General features: G+C 35.8%; 1 protein-coding gene across 2 annotated transcripts; it reads left to right on the forward strand.

Moving 5' to 3' along the window:
* Positions 1–816: 816 nt before the first annotated feature.
* LOC133519768 (netrin receptor unc-5-like) lies at positions 817–14275 on the forward strand. Of its 2 annotated transcripts, none has more exons than XM_061853858.1 (10): positions 817–1029; positions 1701–2153; positions 5836–6014; positions 6777–6855; positions 7528–7698; positions 8605–8757; positions 8855–8989; positions 9403–9526; positions 10094–10209; positions 11625–14275. In XM_061853858.1, the coding sequence occupies exons 2-10, from the start codon at positions 1892–1894 to the stop codon at positions 11783–11785; spliced, it is 1380 nt and encodes a 459-aa protein (XP_061709842.1). In that variant the 5' UTR covers positions 817–1029; positions 1701–1891; the 3' UTR covers positions 11786–14275. The 2 variants fall into 2 exon arrangements, with proteins under 2 accessions (XP_061709842.1, XP_061709841.1); XM_061853857.1 differs by lacking the exon at positions 817–1029 and adding an exon at positions 1036–1169.
* The last annotated feature ends 8960 nt before the right edge of the window (positions 14276–23235 follow it).

Raw genomic sequence — 23235 nt, forward strand, 5'->3', positions numbered from 1 at the left:
GCCATAGTTAGAAATATTGATTTCATACAGAAATAATGTGCGTGATATCAAGCAAGCGGTACTTAAATTAAAAAAATCCGTCACTAATTTAATATTTTGTTTAATATTAACCTCAGAGTGCGTACATAGATCAGATCCTCTATCAGATTTTGATAAAGTGATCTTTGTTTAATTTAATGGTATTTTACACACGAGCGCCATCTCTTGAGGACCCCCTGTAACGACAAAAACAACACAGATGAGGCTAAATTAGCGTTAGGTGACAAGAAATTTGTACTAGTAAGTACCGATACCGAACAGATCTACTGCCATCTACAGGTTATCGAAATAACTCTCTGCTTAACAGACTTGCCTCAGAAAATATTTCTAATAGCGACACAGGCGACATCTACCCGAAAATATCAAAACTACGTTCAGTTATCTTGTGACACATGAAGGGTGAGAGAAGATAGAGAAAGCTTACCCTGCTTTTACGACGCAGCGACAGATGGCGCTAGTGGTTCTAAAATTTAAATGCAAACCAATATTTAGAATGTATTGTGGTTTGTATGCGAAGTAAAATTAAAACAAAGTAGTTTAGGTATCTATTAACGTGTTTAATCTACCAGTTTCATGGGGTGTTAGTTTTGATATCTTGTTATAATAGTTACGTTCTCACGGTTTAATTACTTTGAACGAAACAAATAAAAGTTTACACCAACAATGAATCTTTATAATTAAATTGAAAGAAAACATCAGCAAACCTGCCCATGGTAATTAGAGGCGGTTAAAAGTTTAATAACATACTTACGCAGGTTGATCGTAAGGCGTTCGATGTATATTTAGTAAGCCAGAAGCTCCCGCAGAGAGAACACGCGTCCCAAACCCCCATGTAACCGAACACGTGCTTTCACGAAAAAAAAACAATAGACAAATAATAACAAGAAGTGTCGAAAAATGAACAATAAATTAAAGTGTTATCAAGATAAAATCAAATGACGTACTTCCAATTGCAAAAGTGGAATAAAATTGGAGAATTTTGTAAATGAAGTGCGCTGTTAAATAGTTTTTATTTTATTTTTATTTTTGTGGTTGTTACTGTGAAGTGTTAGTAATGTGTTTGGAAAGATATGTTTTGTGTTTCCTATTATTATTTATTGTGATGTCCGTTGGCAAGGAAAAAAATGGAGGTAATTTTTTATGATGAAAGAGTAAATCAGTTGAGTCCGTTTAATCTAAATCTGCACCGACTTTGTTATAACGAAGTGTGGGGGTGTCATTATAAACGTCATAGTTTTATAGTAATATTACATTTACGATGACACACTTTGTAATTACAAATGCTATAAGCACCGAGTTATTTTTATATATGTATATTGGTAAATATCGTTATTAGGGTATTGCACTGAACAGAAAATGCCATTTGCTTAAATTCCTTCTTTTAGTCACAAATCCTCCTTTCATCCCCCAAATGAGGGAATTTATAGCAACGGGAACCCGGTGCCATCACTCCCTAAATCATACTTTATATTTCCTGTCGGAAACAAGAAAACGTCTCAATGAATTATTATGCATTGCGTAATCGTTTCGAGATAAACAAGGAAAGTTATAAAAAATATAATTAAGGTATTTTTTGGTGTTAGAAGAACTCCAATGAAATAACTTGAATCGAAGCAAAATAGTTGTCTTGAAATAGTCAAATATGTGAAATGTTGTTTCAGACATTCAACACACAACTGAAAAGGAAACCCGACCGGAATACATACACCCAGATGGACTTTTAACCTTTGACCCGTACCTATCAGACATAAAACCAGAAGCCGAAGACGATGACTACATACCACTGCCTGAAAATGACGAAACAATAGATGGTCTACCCATATTTTTAATAGAACCGAAAAACGCATATGTCATGAGAACAAAACCAGCCAGTCTTCTATGTAGGGCTGCTAATGCTTTAGAAGTATTTTTCAAATGTAATGACGCTAGAAGTGTCAAAACTGTGCAGTTTGAACATGTTGACCCTCAGAATGGTGTGAGGGTAGTTGAAGCTGAGTTGAATGTGACCAAAAATGAGATTGACGATTATTACGGCGGCAAATTTGGATGCGAATGCCTTGCTTGGAATAGTAAAGGAAGAATTAGAAGTCAGGCGGTGTTCATTGAATATGCATGTGAGTGTTCTAGTTTTATTTACATGTTGTATCTACACAAGAATGTAATGTAAAGTTAAAAAGCTTAAAAAACAATTCGTATTAAGTTAAGTATCCTTAAAACATGGACGTGACAGATAGTATAGATTTCATCCTAATTAGTTTACTAATTTAGTATCTACCTCAAAGATAAGTAGGTAAAGGCATTTTAATAGTCGCTTAGATTTATTGCTTCGTAGATAGATAGTTCATTCTAGTTTAAAATGAAATGCGAGTACCTATCATCAAATCCATTATAGTAATAAACTTTATTAATCAATTAATTCTCTAACCAAGCAGTAAAATTTATAGCTGCTACCTTTCGTTACGCTCAAATTTTGGGCCATTCTAAATTTCCTTGCAGATGAATAATTATGTAAATTTTGTCATTAGGGCCGGGATTTAATATCCATGTTTATATGCATCAACCAATCAAAATATTGCGGAGTGAATTTTAATGCGCATCGCACTCGATTTTGGGTCTTCAGGCAAAATCGAGTTAAAAAGCTGCCGGAGAATTCAAGCCAGGATTTATCCAAATCGATTATAATTTCAAGTTTCTAAGGTACCTGCGTGGCTATAGCACAAAAAAACGTTAGCAGTTCAGTTATGAATTATATGATATTTAAACTTTGCAACAAAAATAACTTTAAAAAACTTGTACAATAAAAATGTTATTGTTTTGTACATTAGATACAGATCGACTTCGAAATATTTCATTAAGAATTACACGAGCTTGTATTACCTATTTAAACTTGAAACCAGTAGCGTTACCACGATTGCCTTAGCATTGTCTCGTCTACATAACTTACTTTCTATACATCTGGTTCGCAATATGCGAGTACGAGCAAGATGCATAGAAAGTAAGTTACGCACACGCTGGCTAATATGTCAGTGTCAAACTGGTGGTAGCCGTACAGCTTGAACGTGCATGCATACGTTTTTCTTTAGTGTACTATATTAAAATATTTAGCGATTTAACAGACAGACGGACAGACTCGCACCATAAGGGTTCAATTGTACCTTTTTGGTACGGAACCCTAAAAACGATTAATTCCAATAATAGTAAGATACATTTAGATTTCCTACAATAACATTTTCTTAAACCATAACCAACAAAAACGCCAACGTTTCAATGACAATACCTGGAAAATAAGAGGTATTTTAAACAATGAGTATTGTCTAGGCTAGGCAACCGGTTTGTGGGAAAGGAAATTATTCCGCGAATAGGTATACTACAAACTATAGTGTCACTAGTGTAGGTAACGATGAAGGTACCATCAGCCGTAAAAGTGCATGGCGACTCTATCAATGAATTCATTCATAATTTCTCCATGCAATTTCGCAGCTCACTGTACCTGAGGTGAGGTGAGGTGTGTAAGGACACACCTAAGAAAGTACTCGTACTAAAGTAGTGCCTAAGCACTTGAAGGACTATTCGTTAGTATACGCACAGTAATATTTGTCAGGTTGAAGCAGAAGTTTCCCGACCAAAGTCTGTCTCCCTCGTCGTAATCCTAAAATTTTTCCTAAAATCCTAAAATTAAGAAACTTGGGGCATCAGCCTATGAATCTTTATATTTTAGAGAGCTAGCATATAACAGTGCCAACCATCTTGTTTATATATATATATATATATGTATATATATATATATATATATTAATATATATTAATGTTATATATATATTAATGTTTATTTATACAACAGGTATAAATATATATATAAAAGGTAGGTACACCTAGCTGCAAAAGTGCATAGCCACTTCATGAATGAATTCTATTCATAATGTGTCCGTGGAAAACATATTTTAATATCTGCAGAACGACAGCCTATTGCAATGAAGTTCATTAAAAAGCCGCTAACTGGAGATGTAGGATAAATATTTCGACACAACCGCCTCAATAGAGACAAAGTTAAATATACACTAAACCGTCAACACCCTCAACATAACTTGCGGCTTGCGGCACAAGTCAAGCGCGACGCCTCCCATCTAGTCGCACTGTCACCCGACTCCCGTCATCGGAGTCATCACTGTCACACTATGACGCGCTGACAGTACGACGAAACAGTTTATTAACCAGCAGTCTGAAGTGACGTGTTTGAATTATGTCTGCGACGTTTTGCGTATATTGGAAATGAAATTGGATTTCTGATTTTTGGAGTTCTTAGAATTACAGGAAGATATTATGAGAAGACATATACAACAATATTTTTATCGTATGTTGTAGGTATAGATGCTAGACAGAGTAGACAATAGACAACAGTTAATTCCGCATATATGATTTAAGCGTATTAAAATTGTGGTAATACGATTATTCTGATTCTGATAATATGTTTAAAGGACTCATGACCGATGACAGTTTGAAAAAAACATTTTATTCTATATCTAGGAAACTTTTAGAATTCTTAGTACCTTCGTATATTATTCATAACGTAGGACGTTCAATTCAACTTCTTCCTTCATTACACTTGGATACCGCAAACTCTCTGCTACCCATCTATTTTCATTCTAGTGAGTGAGCTAAGCAAAAAAATATCCAAAACCCAGTGCAACTTAAAATAAGTGACACTCTCAATTCTGGAATAGTTTCATTTATAACATCCCTCATTTCCCTCAAGGCACGAGGGGTGTGCACCATTACTGAGAGGAAGCATTTCCGCTCGTTAACTTGAGCACTTTGCTGTTTGATACAATGCTCACTAGCCCTTATTCTGGGGTGCAAATCGTTAATGGGTTATGGCCAAGAATAATCGTAAATATTAAAAAGACTGCGAAATAGAAAAACAAGGACAAGAAATCTAATGCGGCTTTATGGAGACCCCTGTTTGCGAGATACTACTGTTAGTTTAGAATATTAGATAACAATATTATTAAAGCTTTTACTTAATTTAAGTTCCTTTTAGTAATATTTTAACACAATTACCGCGAAACTGACTCATGAAATAAAACTATGGAAACCTTGGAGGATGTAACAACCGGAGACGCCTTGTCTGAATTTTCTGTACAAATCAGTCTGCCATTTTTTGCGGGGGAGGGGCACGTCAAATGTATGCTTTGTACGTAACATACGAATAGTAATGTCAGATAAACGTCAGTCCATACAATACATATGACCATTGGCCGAGGTTTTTGACAGAGGGGTAAGCTCTTAAAGGCGACTCCGGTTGTTAAATCCTCCAAGATGGAAACGGATTACTATATCGCGTATAATTTAAAATACATTCCGACGTTTCGACGGCGCGATAATCCGTTTCCATGGTTTTATTTCATGAGTAAATATCGCGGTAACCGAAGACAAGTAAGGAATTCAATTATAACACGGATAAATCAAACATCTGAACAAAGACCTAAATTTCATAACTATGTCTCTTGCCTGTCTCTGTCATGTCGCAGTCTTGCCACTATGAGGGTGTTAAAGCAAAAGTAAAGAGTATTGTCGTAGAAACTTGTGATACAATTCGTATAATAATATATCTCCTACGATGTTTCTTGTCCCCCTAAAGAAATCATGAAGCAGTTTATCCAACTTCCCCAATGAAAATACTACTCTATACGTTGCGTAGGGGGTTAACAATACAAACAGGGATGCAATCGATATAATAAACAAACCAAACTTCGTTGTCTTGATACGACGTGATGCTTACTGCTTGTGTGCCTGCAGACATCAAGAAACAGTTTGTCCTGCATCCCCAATCAGCGACGATCGAGGCGGGGCACAGCGTGACGCTGCGTTGCGTGCCACCGCCAGCTGCGCCGCCAGTGGAACTCAAATGGACAAGGAACGGAGTGCCGCTGGACGTGAAGGAGAATATGCTACAGCTAACAAATATTGGGTTACAGGTGCGTAAAGTAAATTATACTAAAAAAATCTTAAAATATTAGTAAACAGAAACCGCCTCCTAAAACCTAGAAATCTGCTTGCCAATAAAAAATGTTCAGCTCGGGTTTCTTGCCGTTTTAACGAAAATGATCACACTGGCCATGGCCTTATATCAGAGGATTAATTTTAATATATCATAACCCGTGGACCCTTGTTAATTAATTTTAATGTATCATAGATCTAACTAAACAAAATTAAAAGTCCTTACTGTATTTTATTTAATTTTGTTTGAAGAGTAAAATCCTTGTATTTAAGTTCCTCTGCTAAATGTTATGAAACAAATATATTATAAGTAGGTACGCCACCCGTCACCACTCTACACAAAAATACTTTTAATGACCTTTATGCCAAATAAGGGCACTCAGACACATCTGTCTGCAACCGTCGGGGGTCACCTGTTACGTTTTTAGTCCAAACCCCACCCAGTGCCTATCCCCTTTTTGTCCCGAAACATGCCTTTCTTCAAATAGTAACCTGATGTACCCGTTTCGTTAATTTATGTACCCCTGCTCAGTCACCGTGGGCAATCAGTGAGGCCTGTCGATCCACCTGAACGACTGCTGGCGTATGATTGTGTGGCTTAATCTGTATAAATTGGAATTAAAGCTGATCTAGTTGATTACGAATAATTAAAAGCTTTTCATTTTAACGTCTGAAACCTCATGTTAATGGTTGTGAAGATATTTTTAAAATCTTGCAAGGATGCATTTTAAATTGTACAGGATATGGCCAACTATACATGTGTTGCTGAGAACATTGCCGGCCGCCGGGAGTCTGATGTTGCTGTCATATCAGTATATGGTAAGTTATTAAGAAGACAAATATGTATGTTGAGTACATCTTTCAACTTGTTATTACCCCTTTTTGCCTATTTTCCATAATTGCCCTTCGTTATATCAATATTTTAATTTAATTTTATCCTTGTAAGAGATGAAGTTTTCTCGAAATATCTGGAAGACTATGTATTAATGTTAGTAGGAAAATAAACCTTAAAGATAGGTAATATTAGGTCAGTATACGAAAACACTTCGAGGAGGTTTTGCGTATTAAAACGCAACAGTGGTTACAGATTAAAAGGATATTGCGTTTGCTGTACCGAGAACCACACTAAAGGTTTCTTCCTTATTATACCGTATCCTGTGAAGCATAATTTCTACCGTTTGTGAAATTAAGGTCCATTTGTACGATAGGTAGTTGCACGATGGTCCAAGCATTTGAATTGTTACTGGCTACTGGACATATTTTTAATCCTTTAGCTGATTTATGTTTCGCGTAGTTGCTTTTAAAAATATGTTATTTATTATTTCGGGTTGTAATGTACAATGCAAATATTGTATTTTTTAAGTAGGTTTAGTTCAGGATTACTTTCCAATCACAACGATAAGTACAAAGCGTAAATGGAAAACTTCCTCTGTAATGGGTAAAGCTAGTGTTTTGCGTTCGGTACGAATGACTATTGTTTTTTGAAATTAGTGAATGGCGGCTGGTCGGACTGGTCGCCCTGGCTTCCGTGCCGCTGCGGCACCGCAACAAGCGGCCGCCGCCGCACCAGAACCTGCACCGAGCCTGCTCCAGCCAATGGTGGGGCACCCTGTAGAGGTCAACAGTCACAGAATGATGAGGACTGCCTGAGCTGTCAAAGTGGTAAGACGAAGAATTTCATTGACCAAAAGCAATTAGTTCAGTTTACAAAAAACTTACAGAGAAACAGAAAAATTATAACTTGCATGACTTGCGTGTTACTCGTAATATTATAAAAAATATATAGCTGAACAAACAACGTGAATGCGCTTGTTAGTCTTACTGTTGTTGACAACATTAAAGGCAAAATTTAAGGAAAGCTTTTCTGTAGCTGGAAACTAATAGAAGCAAAAATAGGTACTTTTAAATTTATAATGTATATATATTAAAATGTTAATATAAAAACTTGAGTGTAAAGGCATTCTCCATAAAATCGAAGTGGCTTTTACCATATGCATGCACTAGAGTGCAGGAAGTAACAGCTTTCATTAAGGAATCAGGTCCCTATTAAAGCGGCACGCTGAGTCTTTTATAATAATTAGATTATTGAAGTTTAAAACGGATGCATTTAATGGCTGTGAGAAGCTCCAGGTTCGCTACTTAATTTGTACTGCTTCGAATGTGCTGTGGTCATACTCATATGAGGCTGTAACCTCATTTTAAGTAGGCTGACTGTTAGTTGTTAGTATTATTATCTATTTAACATAATAATATACACATATTTATTATTATCAAGTATTTTGTTCTCATTACTGTGTAAGCTCATGACATTGCAACAAATTATAATTTTTTCCCACCATTCTCGATCATATTTTGTGAACAACGGTATCCTTATCGGGGCTAGATCCTGAAAGTTGATTTAGAATTCTCTTCTAGCACTAACTTATTAATTTATCAACCTGACACTTGCTTTTCTGTCTTTAACCGAAAATTACTTAAGAAATCGCATAATATTGCTGTAAAATCTATAATAAAATGTGCTGAACCTTCAAATTGGAGGTTCCATGGTAGACCGCAGTGTTTTTACAGGAGCTTGGTCTGCCTGGGGCGGCTGGTCGTCTTGCAGTGAGGACTGCATGAGGGTTCGGGGGCGGCAGTGCATCAGTGGGCTGGTCTCGTCTTGTTCGGGCACGAGTCTGCAACACGCTGCCTGTGTTGATGGATTGTGTTCTACTGGGATGAGTAAGTAACATGTTTAATTAGTAACTTGGTATGTTAATGAATTGTGCCTTATAACTATGCCTGTTTAAATGCTTAAAAATGTTCATGTATCTAACAGGGCTAAGTAAGAACAACCTCTCCCTCTACATCGGCATTGGCATGACTGTCGTCATTTTGGTGGTGGCGGCTGCAATCTTGTATGTTTGGTGTAGATACAAAAATTCAAGGCCAGGCTACATTGCTGCTAGGTCAGGTAAGAATAAAATATTGACAAAACTTACTAAATTGAATATTAGGTATCAATAACAACGAAACAAGTTCTCGTATAACTGACGGACTGTTCTAAAAAGTTCAAGATAATAAATAAAGAATAAGGTCTATGGCAATGAGTATTACATATAACTGATGTAAACAAAATGTGGTGCCACTAAAACTTTGCTTTGACTGTTTTGTACATTAGTAAATAAAATAAGCAGTAAACTAACCACTAAACCAGATATATGTACTTCATTGTACAGTCAGCGTCAAATACTTTGTAGCAACTAAAGTAGCCAAATAGTTCGGTACACCATATATTTAGTATGGTGTACCGAACTATTTGGCCACTTTGACTGCTACAAAGTATTTGACGCTGACTGTACAATGACGTATAAATGTTCGGTACAGGTATCCCAAAGACGTATCCTACCCGGGACAAAGCGGTCTCCGGGCCAGATGTGACCAGGTCCTGCAACGAGTACTGGATGCAGGGCCCTGACAACCATTACGATATGCCGCATGTGCGAGACAGGTACCTAACTACTGTAATAATTGAGCTTTGATCTCCGATTATATCCACATTAATTAATGAGCTACTTTGCAATAATACAGCAATAAGTTTTAATAACGATCAAATAGAAATTCGACATCTGGATCTTCAAGTGTTCCAAAAGAGAATACAACTGATATTAAAAGTTGGAACTAAAACATTGAGTTATTATTATTATAGAGAAGCCATAACAAACAATGAAATTGTCGCAATCGCAAGCTGTACCACGCGACCAAAACGTCGTAAGCACCCCAAAATTCATGTCGCTTACGCGTTTAGGTCGCAGATTCACGCTCCGCTTCTATGGTTTGTTGTTAAAACAAACTATACTACCATACATACCACAAAATACTGGTTTTCTGTACGTAGTAATAATAGTTCAATGATTACAAACTAGGTTTTCCACCATTTCATTTCTGATCACATTTGAAACGTGACTCTGTATAATTTCGTAAATTTTGTTAGGCAATATGTCCTTCCCTTTATTGATCATCTAAAACAAATTGCCGGTTATCGATCTGCGTTTATCAATATTGCTCCCTTCGCTAGCTACTCGTCGCCCTTCGGCAACCGGACCCGGCAACCCTCGTCGGCCGGAAGCAACCACTACGAGATGAAACCCTACAGCCCTTCCGGCGACTCCGCGTCTAGTTGCTACACTAACTGTAAGTATACTTACTAGAGCGATTTGTGTCAATGTAAGTCATGGGTGTTTTATTTATTTAAACTTTATTGCACAAATTTGCAAAAAGAGTACAAATGCAGGACTTAACCCCTTGAGGCATTCTCTACCAGTCAACCATTGGGCTAAACAGAAATAGTTAGTTTGGTGTTTTCTGCGTATTTAAGTATTTATATTTGATTTTACATCTTTGTCTAAGTACCCACATCAGAAGCCTTATTGAGCTTACTGCAGCGCTTAATTAATTTGTGTAATAATGTCCCATAATATTATTTTAAGTATAATGTTAGCAATTTTTTTTAGTTTATGATTTTAAAACTTATCAATATTTTTGTATACGTACTTACAGCTTAAGTTAGTCCTAACTGCATTATATAACTTCTTAGAAGTACTACATATATAAAAGTTGTGGCATTTTATAAAAAGTTGCATTGACCTGCATTTTCTGCTTGTTGTACCTAGTGGATTTCGGGGTTGGTCCTATAGTAAAAGTTGCTCAGTAGGCAGTAGGTAATCGCGAAAAAAAAATTGTATAAGGTGTACCTAGATCTGGAGACAATCGTTTTTTATTCCAGTGTGGAATACATTTTATAAATTAATTTTATTAATAATTTTGAGGTTCTTGAAAATGATTTTCACTGATTAATGACGTATTCTCTAATGCATGCCGTTAAATAATTAATTATTTTGTAATATCGAGGAACGACCACTTTTCACCTTGAAATAGCCACTCCAAAAATATACACAAACGAGTTCAGTGATGTTCACCCCTTTGGGTAACGTGACACTGATAGATCTAATGTGACGTGTCGGGGTGAGGTGTCATATACCCCATTACCCCGGGGTAATAAAAATGTTACACGCCGCGATGCGAGTATTTTGTTCAGAGCTAGTCTGGTTCGATTGAGTCGACATTAAAAACAATGTCCATTCCTTATTCGTTGACTCTATCCCGTTTGACACGTACGAGTGGACCTTGACCTTACAATACAAATTATGCACCCAGTTATAATACACTAAGAGTAATGAAAACGTGATACTTTATATGCAATTTTTGAAACAAAGTGTTGTATTTGCTCTTGAGTGTATTTAGGTGTAGGTATATAAACTATAAAGCATGTACGCGTACGTACATACTTACTTACATTTTATTTTATATTGTCTGTATTTTTATAATTTGTTTTTTTTTTCAATAATTTATCACCTTTTTAAATCACTTGTTAGGCGCTGTACTACTTATATTTATATTTATATGTAACCACGTAGACTTAATTGTTTATCGGCAATCTTATCTGTTTTTACAGCAGTTTAAATTTCGTGTACCTTGTGACTGTTTTTATTCTTATGTGCAATAAAGGATGAATTGTAATTTATAATATCTAAAATCAATTGCTGCAGCCAGAACAATGACGTCACGCTCCAGCGAGTGCTCCTCCCAGCTCGCGGAGTTGGTGACGTCATCACCCAGCTCCGCGAAAGTCGACGTCGCCGTCACGCTACCGGCAGTTCCTCTGGACTCCAGTTACAGGGAAAAGATATGCCTTACTGTTGTCAAATAGACTGTTGTTACGTAGTATCAGAGTAAAATATAATGTAACAGTTGTATTTGGTTCGTTACCAACCAAATATGCTCGCTTGGATAGCAATCGGCCGTTAATAATTAGCAATAGGCATCTAAATCAATTGAGGCATTAGCCTCCAACACTTCACGTGTCCGGTGAAATAACAAAGGCGCTGGAACCGACTAAGTTTAAAAAATAGAGACATGTTATCTTCTCACTTACAGGCAGCAACTTCCTGATCGGTTATTCAGAATATGAAGGGCAAAAGCTGACAATCGCGAATAACTGATAGGCCGATATCGTCCGGCGAACTGGAAATCAGGTGCCCCTTAAGATCGTCCTGTTAGCAAACAAAACATTTGGTTAGCTCGCAAAAATTCTTACAGCTATTACGTTAAGATATAATTAGCGTCGGTATTTGTTAAATATGTATTGTGCTTTTTCTTTTGTAAGGTGAAATATTAATATGAGCAAGGATTGGTAGCCTATTGTAATAAAGTGTATGTTACAGGATTGTCTTAAATACGTAAAGGGCCTATGTTCAAGTTCAATTTTTTTTATTATAAAAATTGTGTTATTGGTATACCAATATATGTATGTCATAACATAAAACAAACATATGCTTATTTTCAGATTGATAAAATATTTAGATTCATAACAAGCTCATGTTTTTTTTACTAGTTAGTCATTGGTTATTTATGTAATAATCGAAAACATTATTATACCTTTGTAATTACAACACTAATAACTCAGCACAATGACGGCGCGTCCAGCAATTTGCCATTTTCGTTATTTGGGGTCAAGAGAGAGTAACAGCCCTTTTGCAATAGACTAATTGGAAAAGGCCGGATGCTTGCGGGTAATAACTTCCGCGATAAACTGTGTCTAGGGCCGCTACTAGGCATGCGCCGAAGTCATAGTAATTGGCGATTATATTTCTAGCGACGTTTCTCGTCACGGAACCGAAGAGAGATGGTACTTACAATAAATTATGGACGCTATTAAAATTACGAGTACTTTAGTACGTGTCAAATTCTAGCACAAACGTAGGTTTGAATTTTAAACCTTTGAAATGCAGATAAAATAGTTGTATGAATCAATGACGGAGTTACTTAAATAAACGAATCAAAACACTCGTACTTAAACATGCGTGTATAGGTAGTATCTTTTCCAATTGTGGCCAAATATTGCAACGATTTTATTTAGCTATGTGCAATTGTGTAGTGTGATCTGTTTACAGTTGCCGAAAATAATTAAACTTGTAAAATGGAGCGTCGAGTCCCTAGTTTAAATTACTTGATTTTATTTATTTTTCTAAGTTGAAAGTTTTATACAACGCCATTCTGTATCTCTGGCTAAAGGGTTTGTTACGCTTTCCTGAATTTACTAACTAACGATAGGGACACAGTATACACACTATACATTAGACACTTTTGAAACAAGTATAGATCATGTCATTTACGACGACGTGTGTCTTGACTCGTAATGTCATGTTTTTAAGAAGAGATTTGACAAATCTGCGCGTCATCGTGGATGACACGAACTGTTTGATAGTATAAGGTATTTATTTATTTGCACACCTTTTAGTTCTTAGTTCTACGTATTGTCGGTTTGTTATAGTTATTGTTTGTATCTGCACATTTATTACAAATCTGTGAATTGTTTCACATTTAATAAAAAAAAAATACAGATAACCAATTACTCGCAAAGTATCCGTTTATTTTCTTATAGGGTCAAATTAAGTTAAAAAGACTACAATAAGTATATTGATGCATTTTTTTTATAACCAATCATGTCTATTCAGATAAATTGGTGTAACTCAGTATCAGATATCTCTGTAACTTAATGAACAACATCAAGTCAGAGCCCGCTTCTGAATTAATTTTCTTTTTCTGAAACTGTTGTGGATTTGAGCTGACAGATCAAATATTATAACAACTTCATAACAATTAATTCAAATCAGAATCGGGCTCTTGGAAATAGTTATTTATGGATTTAACCTTAAATTCGATAGGTGACATTTTTATGTCGTCAAATATCTTCGTGCATTTAAATTTAAAAACACCTGTTTGTACGAAAAATTAAATTGCGTATGTAAAATTTAGTATTTATGTAATTACGTTTGAACTGTTTTAATGTATTCTGATAAATACATTGCATTTATTTGTAAGCGAAATTGTATATAGTATTCGAATAAACTGTGATATTTAATAAAAAAAATTAAGAAGCTGTAATGTTGGTTTCTACTTGCATTTTATCGACCTGAGTGATATAAAACAGAAGGATATTTAATTTAGAGCGCCATTAAAGCTATATCCGACCACCCACTAAAAGTGATATATCAAAACCTTTTAAGATCGTATAAGAGCCAGGCACGGCGTATTTATAGTATTCGACTTATGACTGACGTCTGTTCCTTGCATTCAAGTAAGATAGTATAACCGTATAACTATAATTAATAAACATAATAGTGATGACTTCTTATTATTTTAGTTGTATAGGATAATATAAATAAACGTAATGGGTGTATTATGATTTTTGATGTAGGTAGTGTTGAAAATAAGAGGTGAGCGGTAGGTGTGAGAGGTGTGTGAGGTAGACGGTAGTGATGAAGGTAAACGGGGGTCTGAGGTTGGGGGTTGAGGGGTTTGGGCTTGACGAGTCAGGCTTTGAGAGGTTAAGGGGTCGAGGGGGTGGTGAATTGATGGTTCGGTCGGAGACTAAGGGGTTGGGAGTTGAGGAATCTGGAGGTAGGAGTTGAGTGGTCGGGGGTTGGATGTTGAGGGACAGGGGATTAGGATTAGGAGTTAAAGGGTCTGAGGCTGAGGGGTCAGGGAATGCCGGTTGAAGGTTTGGTGTTGGTGGTTCAGGGTCAAAGGTTTCAGTGATCAGGGGTTGATCGAAGGGTTGAGGAATTGGGCCAGTGGCAGGGTGGAGGATAGATTTAGAGTAGTGACAGGAATGATTAGTATGATTACCCAGACGCACCCGAGGAAAATCCTGACTATTTATTAAAGTTAACGAATTTAGTGTTAAACATGATTGTGTTTTTCATTTATGCGTCACGTGTAACTCGTAAGCTCTTACTTATAACTAAATATGACAAAAATAAAAACTTTTTACAAAAAAAAGTAAACCGACTTCAAAAAGGATATAATAAAATATTATCCTTTTTTAAGTATATGCGTTACCAACTGGTATGTTTGAAGTCGGTGCCAAACCAAATAGTAACAATACATGTCAAAAATAATCAGCTTTATGTCTACACTGTAGTAATAGGTATTATAAACCTGAAATTAATTCTGCCTGTCTCTTTGTTACATTTCCATGGCTAAACATCTGAATCGATTTCGGTGAAATTTGGCATGAGTCGGTCTTTGAATTGTTTTATATTTTGAAATGAAGTTCTCTGGATAAGGGACTGGAAATAACTTAGTGTCAATTCCACACTGGCGTGCTATGACAGTTCGAAATTAGTAAATATAGCTCTATAAAAATTACGACGGTAATTAAAGACATTTGATTTATGTGTATTCTTAGGTATTAAGGCATTACAACGTATTGTATTTACATATTTATATAGCCGCATCCTTATCGAATCGCACCAAAATCATGGTATGCTTCAAAGTTTGGCTTGTCACCGACTTCAAATATATCAGTTGGTAACGCATATACTTACTTAAAAAAGCACAACACACACACAACACGCAACAAGCTTTATATTTTATTTAAATCATTTTTGAAGTCGGTTTACTTTTTTTTTGTAAAAAGTTTTTTTATCTTATGCAGAACTCAGGAAGTAGTCACAAATAAATCCTAGTTATGTAGACCCTATCAACTTAGTTTATCAACGAAGTCAGTCAACCAAATAATAACAAATAAAACATTCGGCAAATGCAAAATGCATTTCCTAAGTTGCCTTTTGTATCAAAAACTTGCAATAGCAGTTTTACAACGGCAGCTCCGGTCGCAAGGGATTCGATGTATCATTTTCCCTCTTTCTCGCAGGAGAATGGATGTCAAAACACAAATTTTATGAAATTTGATCCAGATAGCCATACCTAAGTCAACTTGTAATTATTTCAGTATTCAAATAATATTGCGGATCGTGTCGTTATCGTATCGTGCATTCTAAACCTGATTTATTTGAAATAACAAATTAGAGTTATTTCTGTATCAGGCCATTAGTCAAACTCGAGAGTAAATCACGAGTTCAAAGATGGCGGCACGCGTTTGTCACTCGAGATCCGTTAATTGGGACTTGTTTGGGATGTAACAAGGAATGGGTTGTCTGCTTGAGCTTAAATGGCGTAAGTGGGGATTAGTATTAGTTAAATAAGTGGCAAAACGCTACACTACCTACGCTATAAAGTTTTTTGCTCAGTACAATTTTATTATAATACAAATAGATTTTTTATTCAACTGACGAAAAAGCAAGGGGGCTTATATTTTTATAACTATGGAGCCATGGAAATTACCACGAAACCACGAAAGTGGCGAACATGCCACAATTGGGTAAGCGGATACCGAAGTTTATAGGCGCTTGCAACTCCTTTTACAGGTAGGTAACTTTTTTTTGTTAAGGTTTTTAAGAGAATTTCACTGTGTAGACATCTTAACGGATAAATACGGACGTAGTCACTCAACTTGAATGTCGAAATCCACACTGCAGCACTGGATTTTCCGAAGCTTGCCTACGGAACTCAACCTCACGAAGTGAAGCTTAACGTGGTTTCTCTAAAACAGGAGGACTTACCTCCATCTTTTCAAGTTAGGCCGCTCCAAATATGAGCAAGAAGATATTTCACTGTGCCGTACCTCTCTAATAAGGTGATAAGATAATGACTCTCCGTCCGTTGCCGTGGCTCGTCTGCTCATAAATTTGCGCCTTGCGCGATAAGACACTCTACAGTCCACAATTGAGCAAGCTCAAACATGGCACAGTATGGTAACGAGATAAACGGATATTGCATTATCCAAATATTTTTTTTGTACTTAAGCTTTCGGAGATAGGTACATGTTCCCTGAAAACAAACTACTTATAAGAGGTCTCTCCTTGTGATTTTATTTGATACCTGCTGTTCTTATATTTATCGTGTTCATAAATCGGCATAAGAACGTCAAAAAGTTGCGAGATAATCTGGTCATGTAGTTGAACAGAACTTAATCACAAATATAGATGGAGTAATTTAATCATACAAGGCGGAAGCTACCAATGAATAACAGTGGTTAAGTTATTATTGTTATAAGTATTACAAATGTATTAACCTGTTCAGAAATAAACAGAACAGTTGTACAATGCCATAAGTACCCAACTTCCTATTTGTTCCTCAAAAACTTCAGACTAGTTGAGTTTTATTCTTGCAGATTAGAGGATAAAAATAACATCTAATGTTGTCGTCCTGTAACAAACCAGTGAATCATATCAGCCAAATTATGTCTGTTGCGAAAAAAACGTGGAGTGGAATCAAAATGATATCGAAATATTTAAAATTATGTCAGTCGCCCGTGCGTCTCGATCGTGCCAACGAATGTACGTACAGGTAAGAGCAAAATGCACGCGCGATTGACATAATTTAGATGTCACAATGTAAGTTTGAATTGGCTACATGGGCTCTCACCAGATTCACGTAATCATTAATCTACAATTTCGAGAGACGTTTGTTTCCTAGCGTCACATAGATTCACCAAAGCTAGCGGGAATGGAAACAATTGAACTTTTTGATACAAATTCGACCAATTGCTAGTTTTATTATCCCCGTAAACACTTGGAAAATATGGGTACGAGTTGTATGCCATCCACCTTAAAAATATAATTAGACCGATAGCGAAAGGAAGATATCAAACTAGATCTTTTCAGGTGTACTGTGAGGTAAGCAAAATAAGTTTATTTTTCACTATATGTTTAACGCAACAATCGAAATAATACCTAAATGAATTTCCATTGAAATGGTTACAAGCTTTACAAAATGTGCAAGACGCTCGTTATTATTAAGCTTTTTATATAAAGTTATTACACTAATGACTTCAGCTCTCGAGTAGTTTCATTTAGAATTGTTTTTACTCGTAATCATAAAAAATAAATATAATAAAAAAGCTTTTTATTTCGAGTCCAGGATTACATTACATTACACTAATTTTAAGTCAGCGTTTATAGTACGTTACAACCTTATAAACCGGTCCCAATATGTATTTTTTCGTAATATTTCCAAGAGTCCACAACGTTTACATTGTCTTAATAATGTATCTAATTGACAAAATACGTACATAGATCATACTTTCGTACGGAGACTCGAACTCGAACTACTTATGGCGATTACCGAACTCAATATGTCTTCTTTCAAAACCATCAGCATAGAAACATAACAGAATCTGAATTTGTATCATCGCCAACATACCTCATAAGATGTGTCATGAACACTATGAAGATTAGCATCGCCTCTAAAATTCGCAGAATCTGGCTATATATTTTTAGTTGCGCAAACCGAGAGAGTCGAGTTCACAGCCCTGTATAACAAGACCCCGTGATCCGTACCAAACTATGCATAATCAGAGAGAGCACTTAGGCTGGTTCTCGTAAGGCTTGAACTCATGTGTGATCGGAAAATGGGAATAACTCCCCTGGATGGGAATGACTAACCCGAAAACGATTGAACGCGAATAACTTGTTTACAAAGTGACTCAGGATTTGTAATATTTTGATCTATTTTAGTAACTATGCTTCATTGTATTATTGATATTTCTGTTTGTAAATTTTTTGCGTTGTTCCTTCTTTACAGTTTACAGGGTAAGACGGGTTTTTGCATACACCAAAACTGAGAAACAAATGAAAAGTGGAAAAAGGAACACGAGGCAGGAACTCGCGAATCTGGATAATTATCCCATCGCTCTAGTGAGTCGCGAGTTCGAGACCCAGACTGAATTTTTCAACTTTTTATTTATTTCTAAGTGGTATCGTTTGCAGATATTTCTGCTTAATAAAAAAAATATTTTGCATACTTATCCAAAAAATATATATCTTAAATTAAAGTGACCTAAGCATTAGGTAGGTATATTGATTTCTAAGCAATTCGATTTTATTCAGCTAATATGGTAATCTATTGTCCTTGTACACGATTTTAGAACATCAAAGAAATTGCAAATGGAGGGCAATATACTGATTTTTAGTAATAGGTACCGGTAACGATCCCTGCCTTTAGCCCACTACATTGTTACCACAGCACGGAGATTACTGAGAACTTTCCAATCAGTGCCTTTCAGCCACATTCACCAGGTCCATAGACGCAGCTGACGATTGTCAGCCCAATGGACACTGTTAGATTGAAATATAGGGATACCTACACGAGCAAACATATTAATGGTCCTTACAGACAGTGGTCGCAAACATTTTCACGTAATTGTTCTTGGTATGGACAGACAGTGTTTGCCGAGCACACCGAGTGCCCGCATATTCATCACGTTAATTACGGCTGCGTTTGAAATTCATCAACTTAATTTAGGAGACCAAATGTTGACGGTGTCTGGAAGTGTTATATTTGCTTATGTTTCGTAATCAGTGGCGGAAAAAGTAAAGTAGCACGCTGTTTACTTTATCAATTGTCGACGAATTATGATTTCACGATTTTTCAAAATATGAAAAAGAAATCTTTCTAAAAGATGCGGTGGAGGTATTTCATGTTGTGGGAAGTACTCGTACAAGGTTTCAAAAAGTAGATATTTTAGCGTATAAAATAAGAAGAATTATCAGCAAACACATTTATGCTGTGTAGCGAACATTCGAGCTAAGGCATTTAGTTTATTAGGACATTTCTACCAAGTCTAAATATTAGCAGCCGAAAACTCGCATTCATTGTACAATTTGACGTATTTGATTTAAGATATTTCCAAAATTCTCGTCCCGGTATGTCCGCTGCACCGAGACGCGGCTGGGAACAGACTGTGGGTTGAACCGATTGCAAGGCACCAAAGCAAAATGCTGCTTTTTCTCAGTTTTCAAAGATAGACTAAGATTCACACGATTCTTCCTACCTACTTACTTCGATTTGTATGAATCTGACGGTAGCTTCTCCGGGAGCCATAATACTTATCTCTTGAAACTCATGTTCTTCTTCGAAATATTTTGTATATGTGTGTGTATGTTTCCAAAAATTTGGCTCTAAATATTTGTCGGCAAAATCTCAACGTCACAGCCAGACCAAAAAAGGAGCTGCAAAGAGCCAAAAAGCGAGCTTAGCCCGAGGGAAGGAGACGCTCAGCTGCTAATAAGTAAAATCTCATAGATTTAAGTATGTATTCCTCTTCAGAGATCATTCGTATTTCCCTTAGACTAATAATACTGCGGACGGAGTTTCGGTAAAACACAACTAGGATTCCATCATCCACCAATTTCCTAGTATTTACGCGTGACACACAGACGTTGACAGTTATCTCTATGCCCTCATCCACCAATTTGCCGTCAGTCGGATCGACATGTCATTTGAGTAAATTACATAGTGCAAGAAAAATATAAAATATGCCGACATGCGTGTTCAAGTGTTATAAGAATTACATATACAGGTCGGACGAAAAAAAGAGATGGGATAACTTTTCATAGGTAAGTTTATCAATTATCATGTTATCGTACGTAAAATCACGATATTTCAATTTCTGCGAAACGGGAGTATGACCAGTAGGTTAAATAGGGTAATTCCCCGAAAGTAGGGTAATAAATGCTCTTCTTATTAAATCGTAATGTATAAGAGATTATTTAGGAAATGGATAAATTATTGATTGCGAATTTCAAAATAAGTCGGTATGGTAATTTCCCGAAAATAAGGAGATTAATGACGCTTTTATGACTAATATTTCAAAGTAAACCTTTGTTTGTTATATATATTATTTTTTGTTCAAAATCAGATAAGTATCTCTAATATTTTTTAGCAATTGATTTCTTCTAATGTTAAATACATATTATGATTTTATAAGTATTTGCACGCGGTGCATGTAATTTGAGTCCGTAGTACTTAATTATGGTGCGCATGTGTTCAGACTTATAAAAGCATATACCTACGTAGATATTTGTAAATTTAGTCTATATTTGTTTAAAAAAAATTTCAGGATTATTTATACATTTATAAATAATCGATATTTATAAATTTTCGATCATTGCTTAACATGTTTTCCGATCTGCAACATACTGTATTTTTAGGATTCCGTACCCAAAGGGTAAAACGAGACCCTATTACTAAGACTCCGCTGTCCGTCCGTCCGTCCGTCTATCACCAGGCTGTATCTCATGAACCGGGATAGCTAGTAGCTAGACAGTTGAAATTTTCACAGATGATGTATTTCTGTTGCCGCTATAACAACAAGTACTAAAAAGTACGGAACCCTCGGTGGGCGAGTCCGACTCGCACTTGCCCGGTTTTTATGTTGTTTAAAACTGGTTTTAAGATATGTTTCAAGTTAAATGTATATATTAAAAAAAACGAACTGATATCATTCCGATGCCAAATATTATTATTTTAAATAATGTTTGCACAAAGTAATTATGCAATATTACGCATTTTCAAGACCTATTAAATCAGGTACATATTTAATGTCAAACATAAAACAGTGCATTTTTTTATTTTTAAAATACCTAACTGTAAAATAATTATTACATCAGGGAGAATATGTTTTAGATGGTATCACTCGTCTACACGCACACTTTCAAACCATCCGCCATTCCAGTGTCACAGTTTGTCATAAGTAAAATTACCTCTGATAATATCTTTACTCTATGGTATTTCCGATTCTTTTGTGTTTTTGATGTCTCAGGTCTCTGAGACTATGATAACTCTTTAACATTTTACAAGTTAATGTGATTTTTATTATGTATTCATTCCCCGGAATGCCTACATAGGGGCTTATATCGCGAAGGTGTGTCGCAACCCGAAATGCACTGATTCACATTATGTACTTAAGCATATGAACGATCAAGTTTACTATGTTTTAATTTTTATTTTAGGTCAGTACTAATAGTAATAGAATATATTATGCTGAAGCGATCGACATCAAAATTAAAGTGATTTGTCTAGATTTAGTTAGTGGAAAACGTTTTCTTCCGAAATGAAATTACATGGAAGAATTACCGCTATTTCGCTAGGGCATTTTGAATCGATCGACTTTTTAAAAGCGCCATTTTAAGGACTGCGCCATGGAAGTGTCGACATGGGAATGCTGAGACGCCGCGTCGCGCCATCAATTCGCAGCACTATATCACTCTAATTGTTAATTTATGGCACGTTTTGAATTGTTCCGATATAACATTTGAATTTTTATATTTAGGTATGTTTTAGTTGTCATGTTTTATGTCGATTTATTAAAATTATTCATGGGGTGTGTATTATAATTATTATCAACTTACCTATTGTACTAATAAGTACTACATACATAATATGTAAAGCCAGTACGGGCGATAATTTAAACCAGATTGGAATTCATCCGTTTAATTATTAATTAAGAAGTTTTCTCAAGTCACACTTAATTATGACCCCGGAATTGATTCTTGAAATTATACCGAGCAGCAATGTACTGCACACATTACGAGACATATCATCACATGCCATTACGAGATACGAGCTTTTTATAGTAAAATTTATCTCAATATCTATACTTCTTAGGTCCTATGCTAACTACCGTTTAAATATTCGCCTATATTAAATTTGAAAACTGTATGCAGAAGTTCTTCTCTCTGTTTGTTTAGTTTATCTATTTTAATGAAATTTCAGATAGAAACCTTATAGGCTAGGTACTGCTTTAAGTTTAAAAATGCACCCCACGCAGAGAGGAAGGGAAAATGCCACAGAACCATCGTTATGTAATTGAAGCAGCGGGTAGGCATTATATGAAATAAATCAGAATCGGTTAATTAATTATATTAAAAGCAGGGCACATAGTTTAAATTAGAAATGTAGACATACGTATATTATCCAACGACTATGTTATGCAGTAATCGTGTAACGACTATTGCTGTCAAATGTGGAAAAGACGTTAAATCAAAATAAAGACTGGATATAATATTAATAGTTATAACATGACAGTATACCACGCTCTTGCGTGGTAAAACCGACCATCTGAGCCGTGTTGAATCCTACAGTCACTTATTTTCGCTTCAATTTACTCGAATCTAATCGTATAGCCGTTCAAGTATCGACGCGGAACGTCTCTGTTCCCCAACAATGCAGCTTGTCTCAGACGGCGCATTGATTGAATCTAAACGCGCGTATGCAATACTCGGACTCCGCCGGATATTCGAAAGGGAATTTCAAATGCAATTGGAGAATAGAATAAGAATTATCTAGTAAGATGTAGGTCTGTAATTCTGGACACTTATGGAAGTCTAAGATATCTACTTCTACATGATACAAGTAAATGAATTATAAAAGCAAAAAAATCTGACTGCTACATTTATATTTTTGAAATGG

The sequence above is a fragment of the Cydia pomonella genome, chromosome 7 (assembly GCF_033807575.1).
Source record: "Cydia pomonella isolate Wapato2018A chromosome 7, ilCydPomo1, whole genome shotgun sequence".
In the NCBI taxonomy this organism is placed as follows: Eukaryota; Metazoa; Arthropoda; class Insecta; order Lepidoptera; family Tortricidae; genus Cydia; species Cydia pomonella.

Excerpts from the sequence above, each read along its gene's own strand:
- LOC133519768 (XM_061853857.1), top strand. The coding sequence starts at position 1,094 with ATGTGTTTGGAAAGATATGTTTTGTGTTTCCTATTATTATTTATTGTG. Across the intron at positions 2,154-5,835 it reads GGTGTTCATTGAATATGCAT|ACATCAAGAAACAGTTTGTC; the intron begins GTGAGTGTTCTA and ends GTGTGCCTGCAG. Across the intron at positions 10,210-11,624 it reads GTCTAGTTGCTACACTAACT|CCAGAACAATGACGTCACGC; the intron begins GTAAGTATACTT and ends CAATTGCTGCAG.